This window comes from Mus musculus, chromosome 9 (genome assembly GCF_000001635.26).
Source record: "Mus musculus strain C57BL/6J chromosome 9, GRCm38.p6 C57BL/6J".
Lineage (NCBI taxonomy): Eukaryota > Metazoa > Chordata > Mammalia > Rodentia > Muridae > Mus > Mus musculus.
Genome location: NC_000075.6, coordinates 25,125,308 through 25,143,890, shown reverse-complemented (window position 1 = coordinate 25,143,890; position 18,583 = coordinate 25,125,308). Strand labels below are relative to the sequence as shown.

Below are 18,583 nucleotides of genomic sequence, written 5' to 3'. Positions count from 1 at the left end.
CATTTTAAAATTTGTTCTTACAGACTTTTATACAATGTGTTTTGATCATAGTCACACTCCAGAGAAATGAGATTTCAATCGAAGAAAAAGATGAATAAATGAAGTCATATCATTTGTTCAAGTTAAACTCTGATTGAGATCTCAAATTGTGTACTTTTGGTAATGCTGGAGATTATGCCATAGCAACTCGTTGCACATAGAGTTACTATCACCTGGCTTGCCTCATACTTCAGTTCATTGGTACTTGAGTTGAAATAACTTTTTTTTTTAATAAAGAAAAGTTTTAAGTTACTTACCTAATTTAGGCATATGAAAAACTCATTTTTTATGTTTTCAAAATCAATTCATTTTTCTTTTAAAACTTAGGGTGATCTGAATGCATTTGAATATTCAGTTGAAAGCAACAATATTTTACCAAATTATGATTCACATACTGTAAAATTTGTCATTTAAATTGTACAACTCAGTGGCTTTTTGTATTTTTATAGTTATCACTATTGCCTACCTGCAGCACATTTTCATTACCTCCCAAATACACCCCTTACCCAGTTAATAGTCACTTCCTATTCTTTGTTTCCAACTTCTTGGTAACCACTAATCTTCTTTCCTACTTAGGGCATTTCATGTAAAGGGTACATAAATATATGACATTTATATCTGGTATCTTTTACTTAACATAGCAGTGGTCTGTGTTACAGCATGAATCAGCATTTCTTATGGCTGAATATGTCATTGTATGTGTGTGTGCTTGTACTTTGTTTCGTTCAGCAGTAGATGGACATTTGGGTTCTTTCTACTTTTTGGCCATTCTTAGCAATGAAGGTATGAACATTCTTACCTAAGTGTTGATGTGGACATTTGACTTCAATTTTTTTGTGGTATAAAGCTAGGGATGTAATGGTGGCTAGTTCTCACTTCTAAGCAAATGCAAAAATTCTCAATAGTATCGACACCATTTTATTACACCATCAGCAATGTATGAGTTCTAATCACCCTATACCAGTGTCTGCATTTGCTTTTGTTCCACATATTATAGAAGGTTTCCTTGTGATTTTGTTACATTTTTGAGTTCTGCTTCTCTGAAAATTAATGTTTTCTTGCTGTGAACCACTATTTAGGTGGAAATGCTAAAATACTAACACAATTGTTCTTTTATAATCTGCTCATATTAGTGCATCATTTGTAGAAATTAGTCAAGTAAATTTTGTTTTAGTATTTCAAAGTAGCTAGTGTGATTAATCGACTATTTCATTTTATTCCTTAATTACTTGTAAAGTAATGATAAAATGAAATTTCCCCCCAAAGATGTGCAAACTATTTTAAACTTTCAGTATTTCATTTAACATTGCATTTAGTGTCTACTTCAGCACAGTGCTAGGGTATAGGAGCACAAATGAACGAAAGGGATAATGGACCCTTTTATTCTTTTTTTTTAAATATTTTTTTATTACGTATTTTCCTCAATTACATTTCCAATGCTATCCCAAAAGTCCCCCATGGACCCTTTTATTCTTAACATTCATATTTCTTTTAGGGACACAAACATGTAAATAAACTTGGCAATTGTGATTTGTTTCAGGATGGAAAGACACAGGATGAGGGAAAGGAGAAACTGCTAAGCTGGTGAGTCAGGAAGGCCTGGCCAAGGCCATTTAAAGTCAGGGTATAAAATTAGGCTTCGAGTGTCCAAGTTGGGAAAGAACTTGGGAATTAAAGTGAATACTAGCTTGGCTAGAGAGTGGAACAGGAAAGACTACTGGAGGAGGCTGGAGAGAAACAAGAAGTCAGGACTAGCCACAATTAAGGAATCAGAATTAATAGGCCTGTGAGATAACTCTAGGTCTTGTGCGCCCCACTCCTACCCTCAGCTCATACATAATAGTAATAATAATAAATTCTTTTTCTGAATTAGAATTAGATCTCATGTGTTTTAGAATAGGTCAGGATTGGTTGGTGTTTTTAAAATATCACTGTAGCTTGTGACTTTAGAATGGAAACAAGAAAATGAGCTGAGAGGCTGTTGTAAAAGTATAGCCAAGAGAATGATTTGTAGTAGGGCATTGGCCAGTAGAAATGGGTAAAGGGTAGATCTGAACAGATATTCTTAACAGATCTGATGCCAGTTCCATATAGGATGCAAGATCAAAGAGGGATTGGCTATGCCCAGGTATTTCACTTTAAGAACCAGTGGCAGCTGGGCTAAGCATAGGGAAGAAGAAAGGGGTAAAAAGGGGGTCCTGACATTTGGTGTTCATTGTTGGTGTTTTGCCCATGAGTTGCCTGTTAAAACATAGACCACGTCACATATCCTAGCAGTTGGATATATGGGTTTCAGTCTGAAAGAAACAGCACCCGGATGGAAGGAGAAGAACATGGCCTTTTGTATTGGATAGACAATTGAGCAAAAGGCCATATAGGGTCAAAGGCCAGGGATACTATTGAAATGAGAACAGACCTTTTAATCTGGCTTGCAGTGATATAAATGGGGAAGGCTGTGATATCATCTTGTAAATATCAGAACCTTTTGTTGGGTGCTTCCAAGTCCTACCCTCGGTCTGTTAAAAGATTAGTCACGGTCCCATCTTTCTGTTCAGTAGATAAGCTTTAAGAATTTTTGGGGAAAGGCATTCTCTTTGGGCTATTAACTTAGTCATTAGATGACTTTTTATTTTTTTAGGCTAAATGGGATATGCACTAGATCATTTATTTATTTGTTTATTTTTGACACAGGATTTCTCTGTTTAGCCTTGACTGTCCTGGAACTTGCTCTGTAGTCCAGGCTGGGTTTGAACTTAGAGTTCTGCTTGGTTCTGCCTCCCGAGTGTTGGGACTAATGCTGTGCATTATTATGACTGGTTAGTTCTTAAATTTAATAAAAATGCATACTTTCACATAAGAGACCCATAGTTTGGGAGCTAGGAATTCTTAAAAATACTTGATTTTGAAACTTTATCTTTGATATAGAAGTCACTATTAATAGTCTGGATGGTAACTCTATAGTTATCATGAAATTTTAGTACTTTGGTTATTAATTTTTAAATTTAATTTCTAGGCGTTTGTGTAGCTAGAGTTATAGGCAATTGTGAGACACCCAAGTGGATTCTGGGAACAGAACTTGGGACCTGTGCAAAAGCTGTGTTCTGGTTAGGATTTTTGTTTTTGTGTTTTGTTTGTGTTTATTTTGTTGTTATCTTGACACAAGCTAAGGTCATCTGGGTAGAAGTAACTTCAATTGAGAAAATGTCTCCATCAGAGACATTTGGTCTGTAGGTAAGTCTGGCCATTTCCTTAGTTAAAGATCAGTGTGGGAAGGCTCAGGCAGCTGTGGGCAGTGCCACTTCTGAGCAGGTGCTTGTGGGTTGTATAAAAACAAGCTGAGTGAGCCATGGAAAACAAGCCTAGTTGGCAGCCTTCACCTGGACTCTCTGCTCCACTTCCTGACTCCAGCTTCCTGCCCTTTCTCAGTTGATGGAGTGTGACTTGCAGTCGTAAGATAAATTAAACCCTTATCTCTTCAGGATTTTTGGACAGTGTTTTATAATAGCAGTAGTAAAGCATTGGGATTTCAGGTGTTTGTTGCTGTGCCTAGATTTTTGCGGGTGCTAGGTATCCAAACTCAGGTCTTCATTCGTGAATTCATCATTTTACTGACTGAGCCGTCTCAATAGTCCTAAGACTTGGGTTTTAAAATGAGTAATACTGCTAAATATGTTGTAACTTATACTGTAAGTTTTTTATGCATGTGCTTTTGAAGACTGAAGTGTCTCAAACTACTGCCTCTAGGAAAATCTTAGTCTACATTATAAAATTGATTTTCTAATGTACATAGTATGTATTATTAACATTGAATAGATTAGTGGATTATACTGGAAGTGTGTGTGTCTGTCTGTATGTGTGTGTATGTGTCAGTGATCCTTAATACTGCATTTTCTAACATTTTTATTTCTCAGAAGCAATAGTTTCTGATTAATTCCATTACTCTTACAGTTTTAATAAAAGTGTAGATACTCTTTTTAGAATGCAAGTAGATAATGTACAGGTCACTTACTTAGAAGCAGTTGGTAAACATGGTGTTTTCCACTAAAAAATCCAAGGTTAAATGACTTAAGTTTTGGACATTGTACAGAGAGAAAAACATTTTAATGTTGGCAATAAGTCAGAGGAGGTTAAAGACTTGTGTTGTTATTAGAAACACCATTTGAAACGGAGACTGAGAAATTGCTTTAGTGCGGGTCAAGACTTTCTTGTTCAGCCAGTTGTAGCTTTAGCCAAGTTTGTTTTTGTGTCAGTTGTGTTCCTGAACATCCTGAACGTTTGCTCTAATGCTAGACATAACTTCCCAGCAGTTTCACAGATTCCTGTGGTGTGTCGTGAAACCATGTGATACAGATACCAGAAATGGACGTCTGTGGATCCCTGAAAGTTGTGCTTTGCTTTAAGAGGTCAATATATCTTCTGTTCTTAGACTCCAGCCTATGCAATAAATACTGTTTTTATCCTCCTTTCGTAGATTAGAAATTCAAGGCACAGGGTGGTGGGTACAGGATCTTGTACACTTTTCCTAACTCATAAAATATATATACCTGCACTGTATTCGGTGAGTCCATCCCCTTCACACAAGACCCCATTCCCCAGTTGCTAGTAGCAAATCAACAGTGTTGCTCTTGGTATTCTATATTTTCTATTCTGCAATTTTTTTCTTTCTATTAGACCCTTCATTTTGGCATACAAATGTTATTTCTTTCTTTAAAAGAGAGAGAGAGAGAGAGAGAGAGAGAGAGAGAGAACAATTTTTGAGCCAAAACCACAAAAGAAAAAAAATTCAGGAACTGACCTTCTCTAGAATCTATTTTCTCTTGACAATCCATCTCCTTTCTCTAAAGTGCCCTGTTAGTTTTATATACTTACTGTTTTATTACATTGCTTTTCTTTTCTCTTGAGTCTATTCCAGTTAGGTTTGGTTTGTAGTGTTTTGGTTTGTTTGTTTGTTTGTTTGTTTTTGATAGCTGTTATTCTACCAAGATTGTTTTTGTTACATTACAGTGTTCACTGGCATTCCTAGTGATCTTTTGGTAGGGTTCTTTGCAAGGAATGCAGAGATAAATAGACTAATGTAGGAGAAGGTCCCTGTATATCAGAAGCCTGGAAACATTTGAATAAATATACATAAATGTATTGGCACTTAGGTACAATAGAATATTATAGATTTGTCAAAAAGTATTTTGAAGCTATTTGTGTACGTCTAAGGTGTTATCTGTGGGATATACTGAGAAAGCAAGACATCAGAAAATAAACACAGTTGGTTTCCTGCCTTTTATGTAAGAAGGAAAAGAGAACTATGTATGTATATTCACATAATGAGAAGTTATAAGGGGACTGGAATTTTATTTACTTGAACAAGGGGCACTTATAGATACTTATAGCACTGACTCGTATGCTGCTCCCTTTCCGGCATCCACTAACTGCCCATAGCCCCTCAAGGAGGAGTGGGCTAATGAATCCTTCTCCGGGCCCAGTCTTGTTTAGGTAGCCTCTGCTGCTGTAGATTTGTGACTGCCTAGCCATATCATGTCCAGAAGATAGTCTTTAATGAGTCTTTCCTGTCTCTAGCTTTTGTATGCTGTGCATCCCCTCATCTACAATGTTTTCCTGAGTCTTGTTGGAGGGAGCAATACAGATGTCCTGTTTCAGACTGAACTCGCATCAATCTTATATTCTCAGCCCTTTGACCAGCTATGAGTCTAAATTAACTGTTTCTTACTGCAAACAGAAGCTTCTCTGACAAGGTTGAGAACAGCACTAATTTGGCTTAAACGTAAATATTTAAAAGGTAGTTCAACACCATATACATTTAGGAAAACAATTCCCTCCTAGGGACTCTGACCTTTTTAGCCTTGAGGTGGGTCTATCACCAGGTTCTCAGCAGTAGGCATGATGTATTACTATGGTGTGTGCCCCACATCCAATCAGAACCTATAGCAGTCATGCCACTGTTGTACCAGTGGCATAGTTTACCTGGCAGGTGGTATTGTAGCTCCCAGATGGAGCTCAGTATTTTGATTGACCCTACTGTTATTTAACTTAAAGATAGGGACGGGGGGGGGGGGGGGGGGAACTATCAGAAATCTTAGACTTCATTCAAATCGTTAGTAGAAGTTTTGTGATTATAATTTTGAGATTATAAATAGAATAAGAACAATTTTTGAAGAGCATATTAATGACATTAACAAGCATAGTTTTAAAGGTGAGGGAAGAGGCAAATAAGCAAAAAGGTGAAATAGAAAATACAGTCTGAACTCAGAGTTTATTTTTCCCCTAAAAAGTAAGAACTTATTTTGTAGCATTGCTCACCAAAGACAAAAATAACTACTCCGAAGTCTCAGACTTTGTCTTTAGGTACAATTTGAATGAAAAAGAATTAGGTATCTGATCAGTGCAATCCTAGGCCTCATTGGAAAATGTAGAAGCTGAACCTAAGGGCACGTTGTATCTGCAAGTAAAGAAACCGTTAGAGCAGGTACAGATCATGTCAAATGACACTGGAGTAAATTTAAAGGGGTTCCTAGTGGTCAAAGATGGCACAGTCTGAGGTTAATTGGGGGAAAAAAAAAAGAGTATCCAAAAACATAAGATTCTGTGAACTCATAATGACACCAAAGGAAAAAACCATCAGCACTTCACTGGTTGTTCTGGAGATTGCTTGGGGCAGTCACCCTGAAAACTGACAAAGGAAGTAGTTGTACATTGTGGTTGTTTTCTTTCTAGAGACTGGATAATCACATAGTTAACGAGATAAAGTTCTGGAACAGTCATACTAAAAACAGAATTATGGAGTTAAGCAAATAAGTTTCCTACTCCTAATAAAAGAATGGATCTGAGCAACTATGTAGGTAGCTAGTAAGGTAGATAGGAATTTTTTCAGGGACAGATCAATCTGGCAACATCAGAACCACTGAACAGACTCAGTATCACTCACCACCCTAATCTATGTGCCAGTATCAATGATGTGCAGGAAGTACATAGCACTATTACAAATTACTCTGTCAAAGACCTTAATCTGAGTCCAGTTTACCTTCCCACACTAACTATTACAGTGTAGAATACCAGGGGATAAATTTGGCTCATACAGGACAGAATGTAGTTGTAAGACAGATAGGATGACTTCCTTTAAAAATACACAGGGCATGGGGCTGGAGAGATGGCTCAGAGGTTAAGAGCACTGACTGTTCTTCCAGAGGCCCTGAGTTCAATTCCCAGCAACCACATGGTGGCTCACAACCATCTGTAATGGGGTCCGATGTCCTCTTCGGGTATGTCTGAAGACATCTGCAGTGTACTCATAAGCATAAAATAAACAAACAAACATTTAAAAAGTACACAGGACAAATGAAAAGAAAGTGGAAATGTTTGGGGGATGTCGGTCAGGCAGTCAAATGTTTGCCTAGCATTCCTGACGTGGTGCCACACACTTATAATCCCGATGCTTACGTGGGAAGTGTAGAAAAGGGGACCAGAAATTCAAGCTAATTTGCAGCTATATAGAGAGCACAGGAGCATGAGTTGACAAGGTCATCCGTCACTATGTAGAAAGCTTGGGACCTACCTGGGCTACGTAAGACCTTGTCTCAAAAAAAAAAAAAAAAAAAGATTAAAGAGATATAGCTCAATTGTACATGACTCTTGTTTGAGTTTTGAGTCAAACCACCTCTAAGAAATTTTTAGGGTAGTGAGAAACATTAAGCTGCATGATTGGATGTAGCAGTCTTGTAGTTATTAAAAAACAAAATTCCCTAGAGATTGTACCAGATCAAATGACAAAAGACATGTATTTGATCTAATGTACTCTTCTAGAGGTGAGGTTTTGAGGGAGCAGAGAGGGCAGGGATAGATTAAGAACTGTAGAATGTCCGTTGTTGATGATGAATACTCGAGAGTCCTCTTTTCTTTTCTTAACGTGGTAGGGGTTCCTTCCATTCCATCCACTTTGTGCAAGAGAATTTTTATATTGAAGTAAATAAAAACATCTTGCACAAGGACTGCTCTTTAGGTCAAATGATTGTATAACACACAAATATGTACTAATTAAATGCCATAATACTTACAAAATGAACTTCTCTAGTGTTCAATAGTGACTCATTGCTTAGCTTACTTAGCATGAACTTGTGCATGTATAACTTACCGTTCACTGCCTGTACGCTATAGAATAAGAAACTTGCTTTCTCTTAGTATCAGAGCATTCAATTCAAAATACTTTGTGACTTCCAGTCACTACAATGTGTGAAAACTTCTCTGAAGACCCCAGCTGTATGTCATCTAATTCAGTTTATTTCTGAAGATGAACTGTCAGATCCCATGTCTAAGTCTCTGTCCCTTCTCGTTCCTTCTTCAGATGGGGTTTCTTAAACAGTTACTACAAAGGACAAAGATTTAGCTGGATAGCCAGTGGGAAGAGCTGCATAGGGTGAAATATGGGGGGAGGGAGCATGATGAATTTCTGTGCACCCTTACATTTTTAGAAAAGAAATTAATTTTATTAGTTTTTCAAGTCTCATATGTGTTTTGATAATATTTAACCCCCATTTCTTACCAGATATACTCCCCTCTTCTTTATCCACCCAACTTTGTATCCCTTTATTTTTAAGCCCCTCAAGACCAATTTATGCTGCTCAAAATATTCTTAGATGGGCCTTAAACACTTATACCTACATGCCATTAGGGGATAAAGGATCAAGCTGGGTAGCTAGCTGGGCATGCTGCATATGGGGAAGTATGTGACATTTCTACTTGTTTCCCTGTTAGCTATCTAGAAACTCTTGGAACTCAATCCTTTTGGTCTTTTATGGAAATAAGTATAGTTGATCAAATCACTAACCATTCGTTAACTCAAATTGGACCCTCTTTCTGGAGATTGAGACAGGAACTGACAACTCTAATCACAGGGATGGTTCCCCTGGAAACCAAGCCTTATCCCAAGACGATTACTCTCTAGATACCAGTTATCTCATTAGCAAACAAAATCTAGAGTGATTCTCCTCAATCCATAATCCTGTGGGTTGTGACCCCTTTTGGGAGTTGAACGACCCTTTTTCATTGGGTTTGCTATCAGATATCTTGCATATCAGATACTTACATTATGATTCATAACAGCAAAATTACAGTTATGAAGTAGCCATGAAAATAAATTTATGGTTAGGGGTCACTATAACATGAGGAACTGTCTTAAAAGGTTGAAGCATTAGGAAGGTTGAGAACCACTGTTCTAGAGAAAGGCTATTATAGAGAGAGGTTAAATGGCAGGAAATAAGATGAAGAGCAAATATATTTTTTCAATGTCATAGAGCTCTATTCAATTTTTATGTACTGGGTAGAAATTTCAAGATTTGGCATTAAAAAAAACCTTTGTATTTGTTTAATACAAGAATTGGCATGTTGCATTTTAGATATAGCACACTAAAATCATGTCTATCAGTTAGGCATCATGAAAGGATAACTGCATTTTTCTAGTATCTTCGGTGTCTAAGAATGCCTGAACTATACATCTCACTCACCATAACAATATCTTTTATGACTTTTAGATATATGACTCTTGGCATAGCCATGCTGAAAATACATGTTGTTTAAAATTATATTTATAACTTGGATTGGATTTTGAATTTAACATTTGATATGGCTAATAAATTGTTTTCATAGAATTCAAGGAATGGTTTGCAAATAGACCTTATAGGGACTAAGAAACACACTAATTTTAAATAGTGCTAACAGTGTGAACTTTAGCAGATATATCATGAAGTACAAAGTGTTACAGAGCCAACCAGAACATTGCTATTAGGATTACATGTAGAGGTGAATCTCCATGGACTGGGTTGAATTTTCTTTTGGGTTGGTTTTGCAGTTTTGAGTGTGTGGAGAGATTATGAGTGGCAGGAATAGTTAAATACAAATGGCTTTCAAATTAAGACCAATCAGTTCTTCAGTATTATATTTGGGAGGAAGAAATTAAATCTATATATATATTTTATATTTAAAAAGTACTGACAAAAACAACTAAAAATAACTGGTGATCTTAAAAATGTATCTTCTATTGACTAGTGATAGAAAGTCCTTTGTTTTTCCATTTATATGGACTTGCAGGCTTTAGTTAAGAGCACTGCATTACATCTGATTAAACAGACTTCTAGTTTTCCTTTTTGTCAAGTGTGGGTTTTTTTTGTTGTTGTTGTTGTTCTTTTTTTTTTTTTTCTTTTTTTCGAGACAGGGTTTCTCTGTGTAGCCCTGGCTATCCTGGAACTCACTCTGTAGACCAGGCTGGCCTTGAACTCAGAACTCCACCTGCCTCTGCCTCCCAAGTGCTGGGATTAAAGGCGGCACCGCCACGCCCGGCTCCTTTCTGTCGAGTTTTATGGTGGTGATCTCCCTGTTGTTTGGTTATGGATATGCTGCCGTTTTCTCTGCTTTAAGTGCCTTCAGCAGAACCTAGGCTAAAAAAATCTTAACATAAGTGTTTTCTGATTATTTCTTCCCAAGGAGGGTTTAGTTTTATCCATATCTAGTCATGTTATCCCTGACCTTAAACTTATGTAATTAGAAAGCTGACTTCTTTCTTCTATCCCGTTTCTAGTTGACAAAGGACCAGAGGTTGGTGTATTCTGGCAGACTGCTTCCTGACCATCTGCAGCTGAAAGACATCCTCAGAAAAGTAAGCTCTCCTTCCACCTTAGCAGAGCGAGAGAAGCTGTCTCTCAAATTTTGTCTGACCAATGGAGTGCATCAACTCCTGTGGGTAGCAGAACAGATAAAGATAAGCAAGAGAGCAATAAAACGGCAGCATATAGAGGTTGTTTGGCTAACAGTTTTGTATGCTCGTCTGAGCTAAGTCTGTATGGGGTGACAGATGTGTGTTTCATCTTTTAGTAGAAAACATTGGCTTGTCAGGGCTGTAGGAGTAGAGTATTTACAGCAGTGAAAGATTGAGAACATCTCTTTAAGCCTGTTTTCAGTTGGGCCGTGTGACATTTCAATGAAAATTGTTTGAGTTAGGAGTTTAATTTCTAGGAAAGTAAATTGTATGACACCTCAGTGGCATATCTGCCACCAGAATGTATGACACCTCAGTGGCACACCTGCTGCCAGAATGTACGTGCTGATGCTCAGGTGGAGCGGAGTCCATTTCAGTGTAGGTTTTGACAGTCAACTTGGATCCTGGTTATTTAATGGCACTTTTTAGCTCATTGTCCCTTGTGAAGTTTTTACTTTTAGAACTTGTTACTCTTGGTATGCTACTTTTTGTTTGTGACTACAGAGAAATTGAATAGCTTTGTATTTTGTGCTTGGCTTTTTAATGTAACTCATAATGTAGGTCCTGATCTGTTCTCTGTTTATAATCACTTGCAGGACACATAATATGTTTTGGTTGTGAGCCAGCCCTTAACAGCTGAGGCATCTCTCTAGCATGGGAAGCTTAAAATATAATGTCAATATATTTCTTCTGCTTAAGTAATAGAGTGTTTACAGCACAAAGATTTCTAATCCATTTCCCCTCATTGTGTAGCCTTGCCCAGCTGTCACACCCAGCTTTGGTGGTTTATCTGTTGTGATCAGTGGATACTATTGCTCAGAATTATGCATACTCAAAGTTACCACTCTAGATGATGCATGACGTATGGATTTTGACAAATGTATCATTTGTTTCCACCATTATGGTATCATATAGAATAGTTCTAAGCCATGCTCCCCTATTCATTGTTTTTACTTTCTGTTTTGATTTTGTGATATTCGGATTATCCTCAGGATTTTGCATAAGCTAGGAAGAGCTCTACCAGTGAGCATCTCTAAAGTTGTTTTGTTTTCCTGTTTAAAAACTGTTATGCAGTCTGCTTTTTGAAATACAGATGCATTTATTGTTCACTGTTTTCTGAAAAACAGCTTGAAACCTACACATTAATACTCTCAAAAGATTGTTGTAGACCTTAGGTCAAGCACTTGGGCCATGTTACATTTTAAATAGTTCTTTGAACTGTTTCTCTTAAAGTTTTTGTTTTGTTTTGTAAAATGTTGCCATTGGTGCTGCCTACTGTTTAGTTTTAAAATATCCTATAGATGTATTCCCTGAAAGTGGATGGATGCTATGAGTAACCATTATTAGTAGGATAATTTGCACTGGCTTTATAGGGATACACAATGGACATTTTTAGTATTCCCTGCTCAGAAATGGAGAGATTCTCTATATCAAGAAAAAACACCTCATGCTATCTGTCTGAAGCCTTTCCTTAAGCTGCATAGCCCCAAGAAGTTCATCCTGTAGACTCCTAAAGCAATTGTGGTTTATGCTTCTCAGTTATATGCAGGAGACTTTCGTGTATGTCTGTCATTGTGCCCCAGTGCACTTGCTTGGTCTGTTAGCAGTGTCCTAAGTTTCTTTAAGGTTTCTGGAAGTTGCTAAGTCTCCAGTCCTCACTCCAAGCATCTTTCTTGACTCCGCCCACCCACCCTGCTCATGTGCAGGGTCTCATGTGCATGTAGAGGGTCTCATTGTAACTCATATGTCATTCTGATGTTTTTCTTAGTTGTTTTCTAGGTTATCAGCTTTGTCTTTTATAAATGTGTATGCAATCTCACGAAAGCATAAAGACCAACTGAGTCGTTCTTTAGAATGTGTTCCCTCATCTGTAGTTGTAAAAATAGTACAGAATATTTACAGAATAAAATTCAAGTATATGCTCTGTATCTGTTTATAAATGTTATAGATAAAAATTTTAGCTTAATTTGGAAAGCAATAAAAAGCTATACTTCACTTTGCTAAAATTAAGGCAAATGAGATTGCGTTTCTTTTATCAGTATATTTAAGTAACCAAAGTATTTCACTAGTCAAAGTCCTGAAACATCAAGGCCATGCTTATGTTGTTAGTAAGATTCTACATGCTTTTATAGTGAAATAATAGTTTGTGTTGATAAAACTGTGTACTATGTGTTGCTTCAAGTCTGCTTTATGTATGCCAGGTATTGTTAACATAGAAATTATTAGATATTTAAACAACTCTTCAAGCATGGAGAGAAAATACTGAATTCAGAAGGCCCTCAAGTATTAAAATGGCCAATCCATTTATCTCCAAACACTGAACAATTTATTGCTAACAAAATGGCTGGGCTAGATAGGAAAGGAATTTAAGTCTTAAGCAGTTCAGCTTAGCTAGTGACTTTTAAACTGTACATTTTCCTTTAAATATGATCTTCTTTAATTTTAGCAAGATGAGTATCATATGGTTCATCTAGTCTGTGCTTCTCGGAGTCCTCCCAGTTCTCCAAAATCCAGCACCGATAGAGGAAGTCACGAAGCACTGGCATCCAGCACCAGCTCTGTGAGTGATCTTGACGGGAGGAAACATTGAACTTTCCTGATTCTCTTTCTGCTCTGAAAACGTAAATAGAGGGCTGGGGTACAGTTCCACAGCACAGCACTTGCCTAACATATGTGAGGCTGTGTGTTCAGTCCTTACACCAACAAAGGACAAAGACACAAATAAAACAAACTAAACTGAATAAAAACCCAGAACACTTGGTGTTTGTAGGTTTATTTTGTTTCTGATCGTTGTTTGATTTTTTTTCTGGTAGCGGGTCTCGTGTAACTTTGGCTGGTCTTAAATTCATTGTATAGCTGAGGCTGGCCTTGAACTGCTCATCCACCCGCTTCTACTTCCCAGTTCCTGGGATCAGAGGCCTGTGCCACCACACTCAGCGAGATTGTTTGGAAAAGTTAGAAAATGACATTTAACATTTGTTTAGATACACAATGGTGCTTTGAAGCCTGTGTTCACTGTGAGTTATAATTTGAGGAGTGAACAAGTCTGCAGTGGAGCCAACCTTACAGACTTAATTACTAAAATACTCTGGAAATAGAATACTGATGTAGACATATAATATAGATCTTTAGGCTAGTAAGGTTTTAGAAATATTGTTATAAAATATATTTTTTATTCAAAGTGATTTAAACTACTTAAATCTAAGTGACCTAAATGTTCCTAAAGTAGATTACTTGGCCAAAGACCTTGAGGTTTTTTTGTTGTTGTTGTTTTTTTTTAATTAGTAGATTAAGGTATTCACAATAAATAGGGGAGGAGAATTACTTAATATACTTACCTTTTACATAATTAATTATTCATTTCTGCCCAGAATTGTTTTGGAACCTTTCAGGAGTTTGGTTTTGAGGGTGAGAGGATTGAGACTGATGGAAGCATTCTTGTCCTCTTATGTTTTTTGTGTGCTTTAGAGACAGGGTCTCTTGAAGCTCTGCTTAGCCTCCAATTTTATACAGAGCCGGAGCTCAGAATCGAACCTAGTGCCTCATTCATTTCAGGCCAGCAGTTTGCCAACTGAGCCACACCAGTCCCTCTCTGATGGAAGTATTCTTTACTTCTTGGCTAGGCAGGGAACTTTGGTTGTGCTGAGACTATGCCGGGGCCTAGCAAACACAGAAGTGGATGATCACAGTCAGCTATTGGATGGGTCACACGGCCCCTAATGGAGGAGCTAGAGAAATTACCCAAGGAGCTAAAGGGAACTGCAACCCTATAGGTGGAACAACAATATGAACTAACCAGTACCCGGGAGCTCTTGTCTTGTCACTGCAAAGAGAGGCCCATTGGACTTGCAAACTTTATATGCCCCAGTACAGGGGAACGCCAGGGCCAAAAAGGGGGCGTGGGTGGGTAGGGGAGTGGGGGGGTGGGTATGGGGGATAGCATTGAGAATGTAAATGAGGAAAATACCTAATTAAAAAAAAACTGAAAAAAAAATAAAATCTTTAAAACACACACACACACACACACACACACACAAAGATTCAATCAAAATGTCAAGGCAGAGGTGATCAATAGGGTAAACTAGCTGAGAGATCTTTTTTTAAAAAATACTTTTTATTAGGTATTTTCTTCATTTACATTTCCATTGCTATCCCAAAAGTCCCCCATACCCTCCCACCCACGCCCCCTACCCACTCACTCCCACTTTTTGGCCCTGGCGTTCCCCTGTACTGGGGCATATAAAGTTTGCAAGTCCAATGGGCCTCTCTTTCCAGTGATGGCCGACTAGGCCATCTTTTGATACATATGCAGCTAGAGTCAAGAGCTCCGGGGTACTGGTTAGTTCATAATGTTGTTCCACCTATAGGGTTGCAGATCCCTTTAGCTCCTTGGGTATTTTCTCTAAATCCTCCATTGGGGGCACTGTGATCCATCCAATAGCTGACTGTGAGCATCCACTTCTGTGTTTGCTAGGCCCTGGCATAGTCTCACAAAAGACAGCTATATCTGGGTCCTCTCAGCAAAATCTTGCTAGTGTATGCAATGGTGTCAGCGTTTGGAAGCTGATTATGGGATGGAACCCTGGATATGGCAGTCTCTAGATGGTCCATCCTTTTGTCTTAGCTCCAAACTTTGTCTCTGTAACTCCTTCCATGGGTGTTTTGTTCCCAATTCTAAGAAGGGGCAAAGTGTCCACACTTTGGTCTTCATTCTTCTTGAGTTTCATGCATTTAGCAAATTGTATCTTATATATTGGGTATCCTAAGTTTCTGGGCTAATATCCACTTATCAGTGAGTACATATTGTGTGAGTTCCTTTGTGATTGGGTTACCTCACTCAGGATGATGCCCTCCAGGTCCATCCATTTGCCTAGGAATTTCATAAATTCATTTTTTTAATAGCTGAGTAGTACTCCATTGTGTAAATGTACCACATTTTCTGTATCCATTCCTCTGTTGAGGGGCATCTGGGTTCTTTCCAGATTCTGGCTATTATAAATAAGGCTGCTATGAACATAGTGGAGCATGTGTCCTTCTTACCGGTTGGAACATCTTCTGGATATATGCCCAAGAGAGATATTGCGGGATCCTCCGGTAGTACTATGTCCAGTTGTCTGAGGAACCGCCAGACTGATTTCCAGAGTGCTTGTACAAGCTTGCAATCCCACCAACAATGGAGGAGTGTTCCTCTTTCTCCACATCCTCACCAGCATCTGCTGTCACCTGAATTTTTGATCTTAGCCATTCTGACTGGTATGAGGTGGAATCTCAGAGTTGTTTTTATTTGCATTTCCCTGATGATTAAGGATGTTGAACATTTTTTCAGGTGCTTCTCAACCATTCGGTATTCCTCAGGTGAGAATTCTTTGTTTAGCTCTGAGCCCCATTTTTTTAATGGGGTTATTTGATTTTCTGGATTCCACTTTCCTAGCCAGAGCAATTCGCCAACAAAAGGAGATCAAGGGGATACAAATTGGAAAGGAAGAAGTCAAAATATCACTTTTTGCAGATGATATGATAGTGTACATAAGTGACCCTAAAAATTCCACCAGAGAACTCCTAAGCCTGATAAACAGCTTCAATGAAGTAGCTGGATATAAAATTAACTCAAACAAGTCAATGGCCTTCCTGTACACAAAGGATAAACAGGCTGAGAAAGAAATTAGGGAAACAACACCCTTCTCAATAGTCACAAAGAATATAAAATACCTTGGTGTGACTCTAACTAAGGAAGTGAAAGATCTGTATGATAAGAACTTCAAGTCTCTGAAGAAAGAAGTTGAAGAAGGTCTCAGAAGATGGAAAGATCTCCCATGCTCATGGATTGGCAGGATCAATATAGTAAAAATGGCTATCTTGCCAAAAGCAATCTACAGATTCAATGCAATCCCCATCAAAATTCCAGCTCAATTCTTCAATGAATTAGAAAGAGCAATCTGCAAATTCATCTGGAATAACAAAAAACCTAGGATAGCAAAAACTCTTCTCAAGGATAAAAAAACTCTGGTGTAATCACCATGCCGGACCTAAAGATGTACTACAGAGCAATTGTGATAAAAACTGCGTGGTACTGGTATAGTGACAGACAAGTAGACCAATGGAACAGAATTGAAGACCCAGAAATGAACCCACACACCTATGGTCACTTGATCTTTGACAAGGGAGCTAAAACCATCCAGTGGAAAAAAGACAGCATTTTCAACAAATGGTGTTGGCACAACTGGCGGTTATCATGTAGAAGAATGCAAATCGATCCATTCCTATCTCCTTGTACTAATGTCAAATCTAAGTTGATTAAGGAACTCCACATAAAACCAGAGACACTGAAACTTATTGAGGAGAAAGTAGGGAAAACCCTCAAAGATATGGGTACAGGGGAAAAATTCCTGAATAGAACAGCAATGGTTTGTGCTGTAAGATCGAGAATCTACAAATGGGACCTAATAAAATTGCAAAGCTTCTGCAAGGCAAAAGACACCGTCAATTGGGAAAGGATCTTTACCTATCCTAAATCAGATAGGGGACTAATATCCAATATATATAAAGAACTCAAGAAAGAGAGATCTTTTAATATATTCTATATAACTAATCGTTTAAGAAAGAAACAAGATTCTGAAATTGCCATGTCAGTATATCTTCTGTGAAACCAGCCATGGAAATTGAGCTTCTTTTGAATTGAATATGAATTTTTTCTTCCTTGGCATGAGAAGGGACAAACTCTGGACTAGCATGGATATTTTTTATGTAGTTTTTTGACACAAATGTGTTACAATTTTGTTGACTGAGCATGTGGTTTCTTGGCCATATTTTATGTCATAAGCATGCATATTTTTTCAGTATTATGAAAATGTAAAAATTATCATAGTAAAGTTTAATTTACCCCAAATTTCATGGTTCAAAATTTCAAAGAGATCTGAAAATAATAAATATAATCATAGAACAATTGCCTAATAAGTTCAGAGGTAATTAGTTTTAGAGAAATTTGACTGTTGAAATATAGGTAGGCTTTTCTATTAATCATGCTAGTGTATAACAGCTTAATGTTTGATTTAATTTAATTTAATGTTTAATTAAAAAAAAAGCCTCAGTTATGTCCTAAAGAATCATACTCCTTAAAAAGGTATTAGGCATCTGTTTTTCATTAAATAATTTCTTTAAAAAATGTTTTGTTATTTGGAAAGAGACCTGTGTGCTTCGGACTTTTCACTGGACAGAAAATAGGAAGATAGAAATTCTAAAAGACACTCTGCCTATCAGGAGGCGGTTAAAATTTTAACAAACTTAGAAGGACTTAAAAATAACACTGCATCTAACTTTCCAAGATGAGAGTGCTATAATTTATACAAAATGTGGTCATGTTTTATATGTATAAAAAGCTTGAAAACCAAATTCCCCAACAGTTACTCACTGAACTATTCAAAGTTTTACTTACCGGATCATTTGATCATTGCCTGAGCACTAAAATCCTGACTGGTATCTTGTTAACTTTTGAAAACAAAATTGTTTGTGGCATTTATAGAGTGACAGAAGTTGAGAACAGTCTTAAAATCTAGGGCAGTCTTGTTTTTTCTAAGGCGGGGGAGATAGAGACCTGAAAAGGCTTGTTAACATTATGCACCTTGTTAGTGTCAGATATAACAGAGAGTTTAGATTCCTGCTTTTCCTCATTTTCCTCATTCTGCTAGATAGTGTTAACCAATGTATGTTCCAAGATGTCTGGCATATAGTAACAATCCAAATGACTAGAAATTGGTGGCATTAGTAACACTTCTTACATGTTAGCCATTG

The 18,583-nt window shown here is 37.5% G+C and overlaps 1 protein-coding gene across 2 annotated transcripts in view; it reads left to right on the top strand.

Moving 5' to 3' along the window:
* Herpud2 (HERPUD family member 2) overlaps nucleotides 1-18,583 on the top strand; it is a 43,688-nt gene that overhangs the window by 7,923 nt on the left and 17,182 nt on the right. For both annotated transcript variants that reach the window (XM_006510706.3, NM_020586.2), the window contains exons 2-3: nucleotides 10,619-10,696; nucleotides 13,242-13,355. In XM_006510706.3, coding sequence (XP_006510769.1) covers nucleotides 10,619-10,696; nucleotides 13,242-13,355 — 192 coding nt within the window. The remainder of the gene's footprint in view (nucleotides 1-10,618; nucleotides 10,697-13,241; nucleotides 13,356-18,583) is intronic.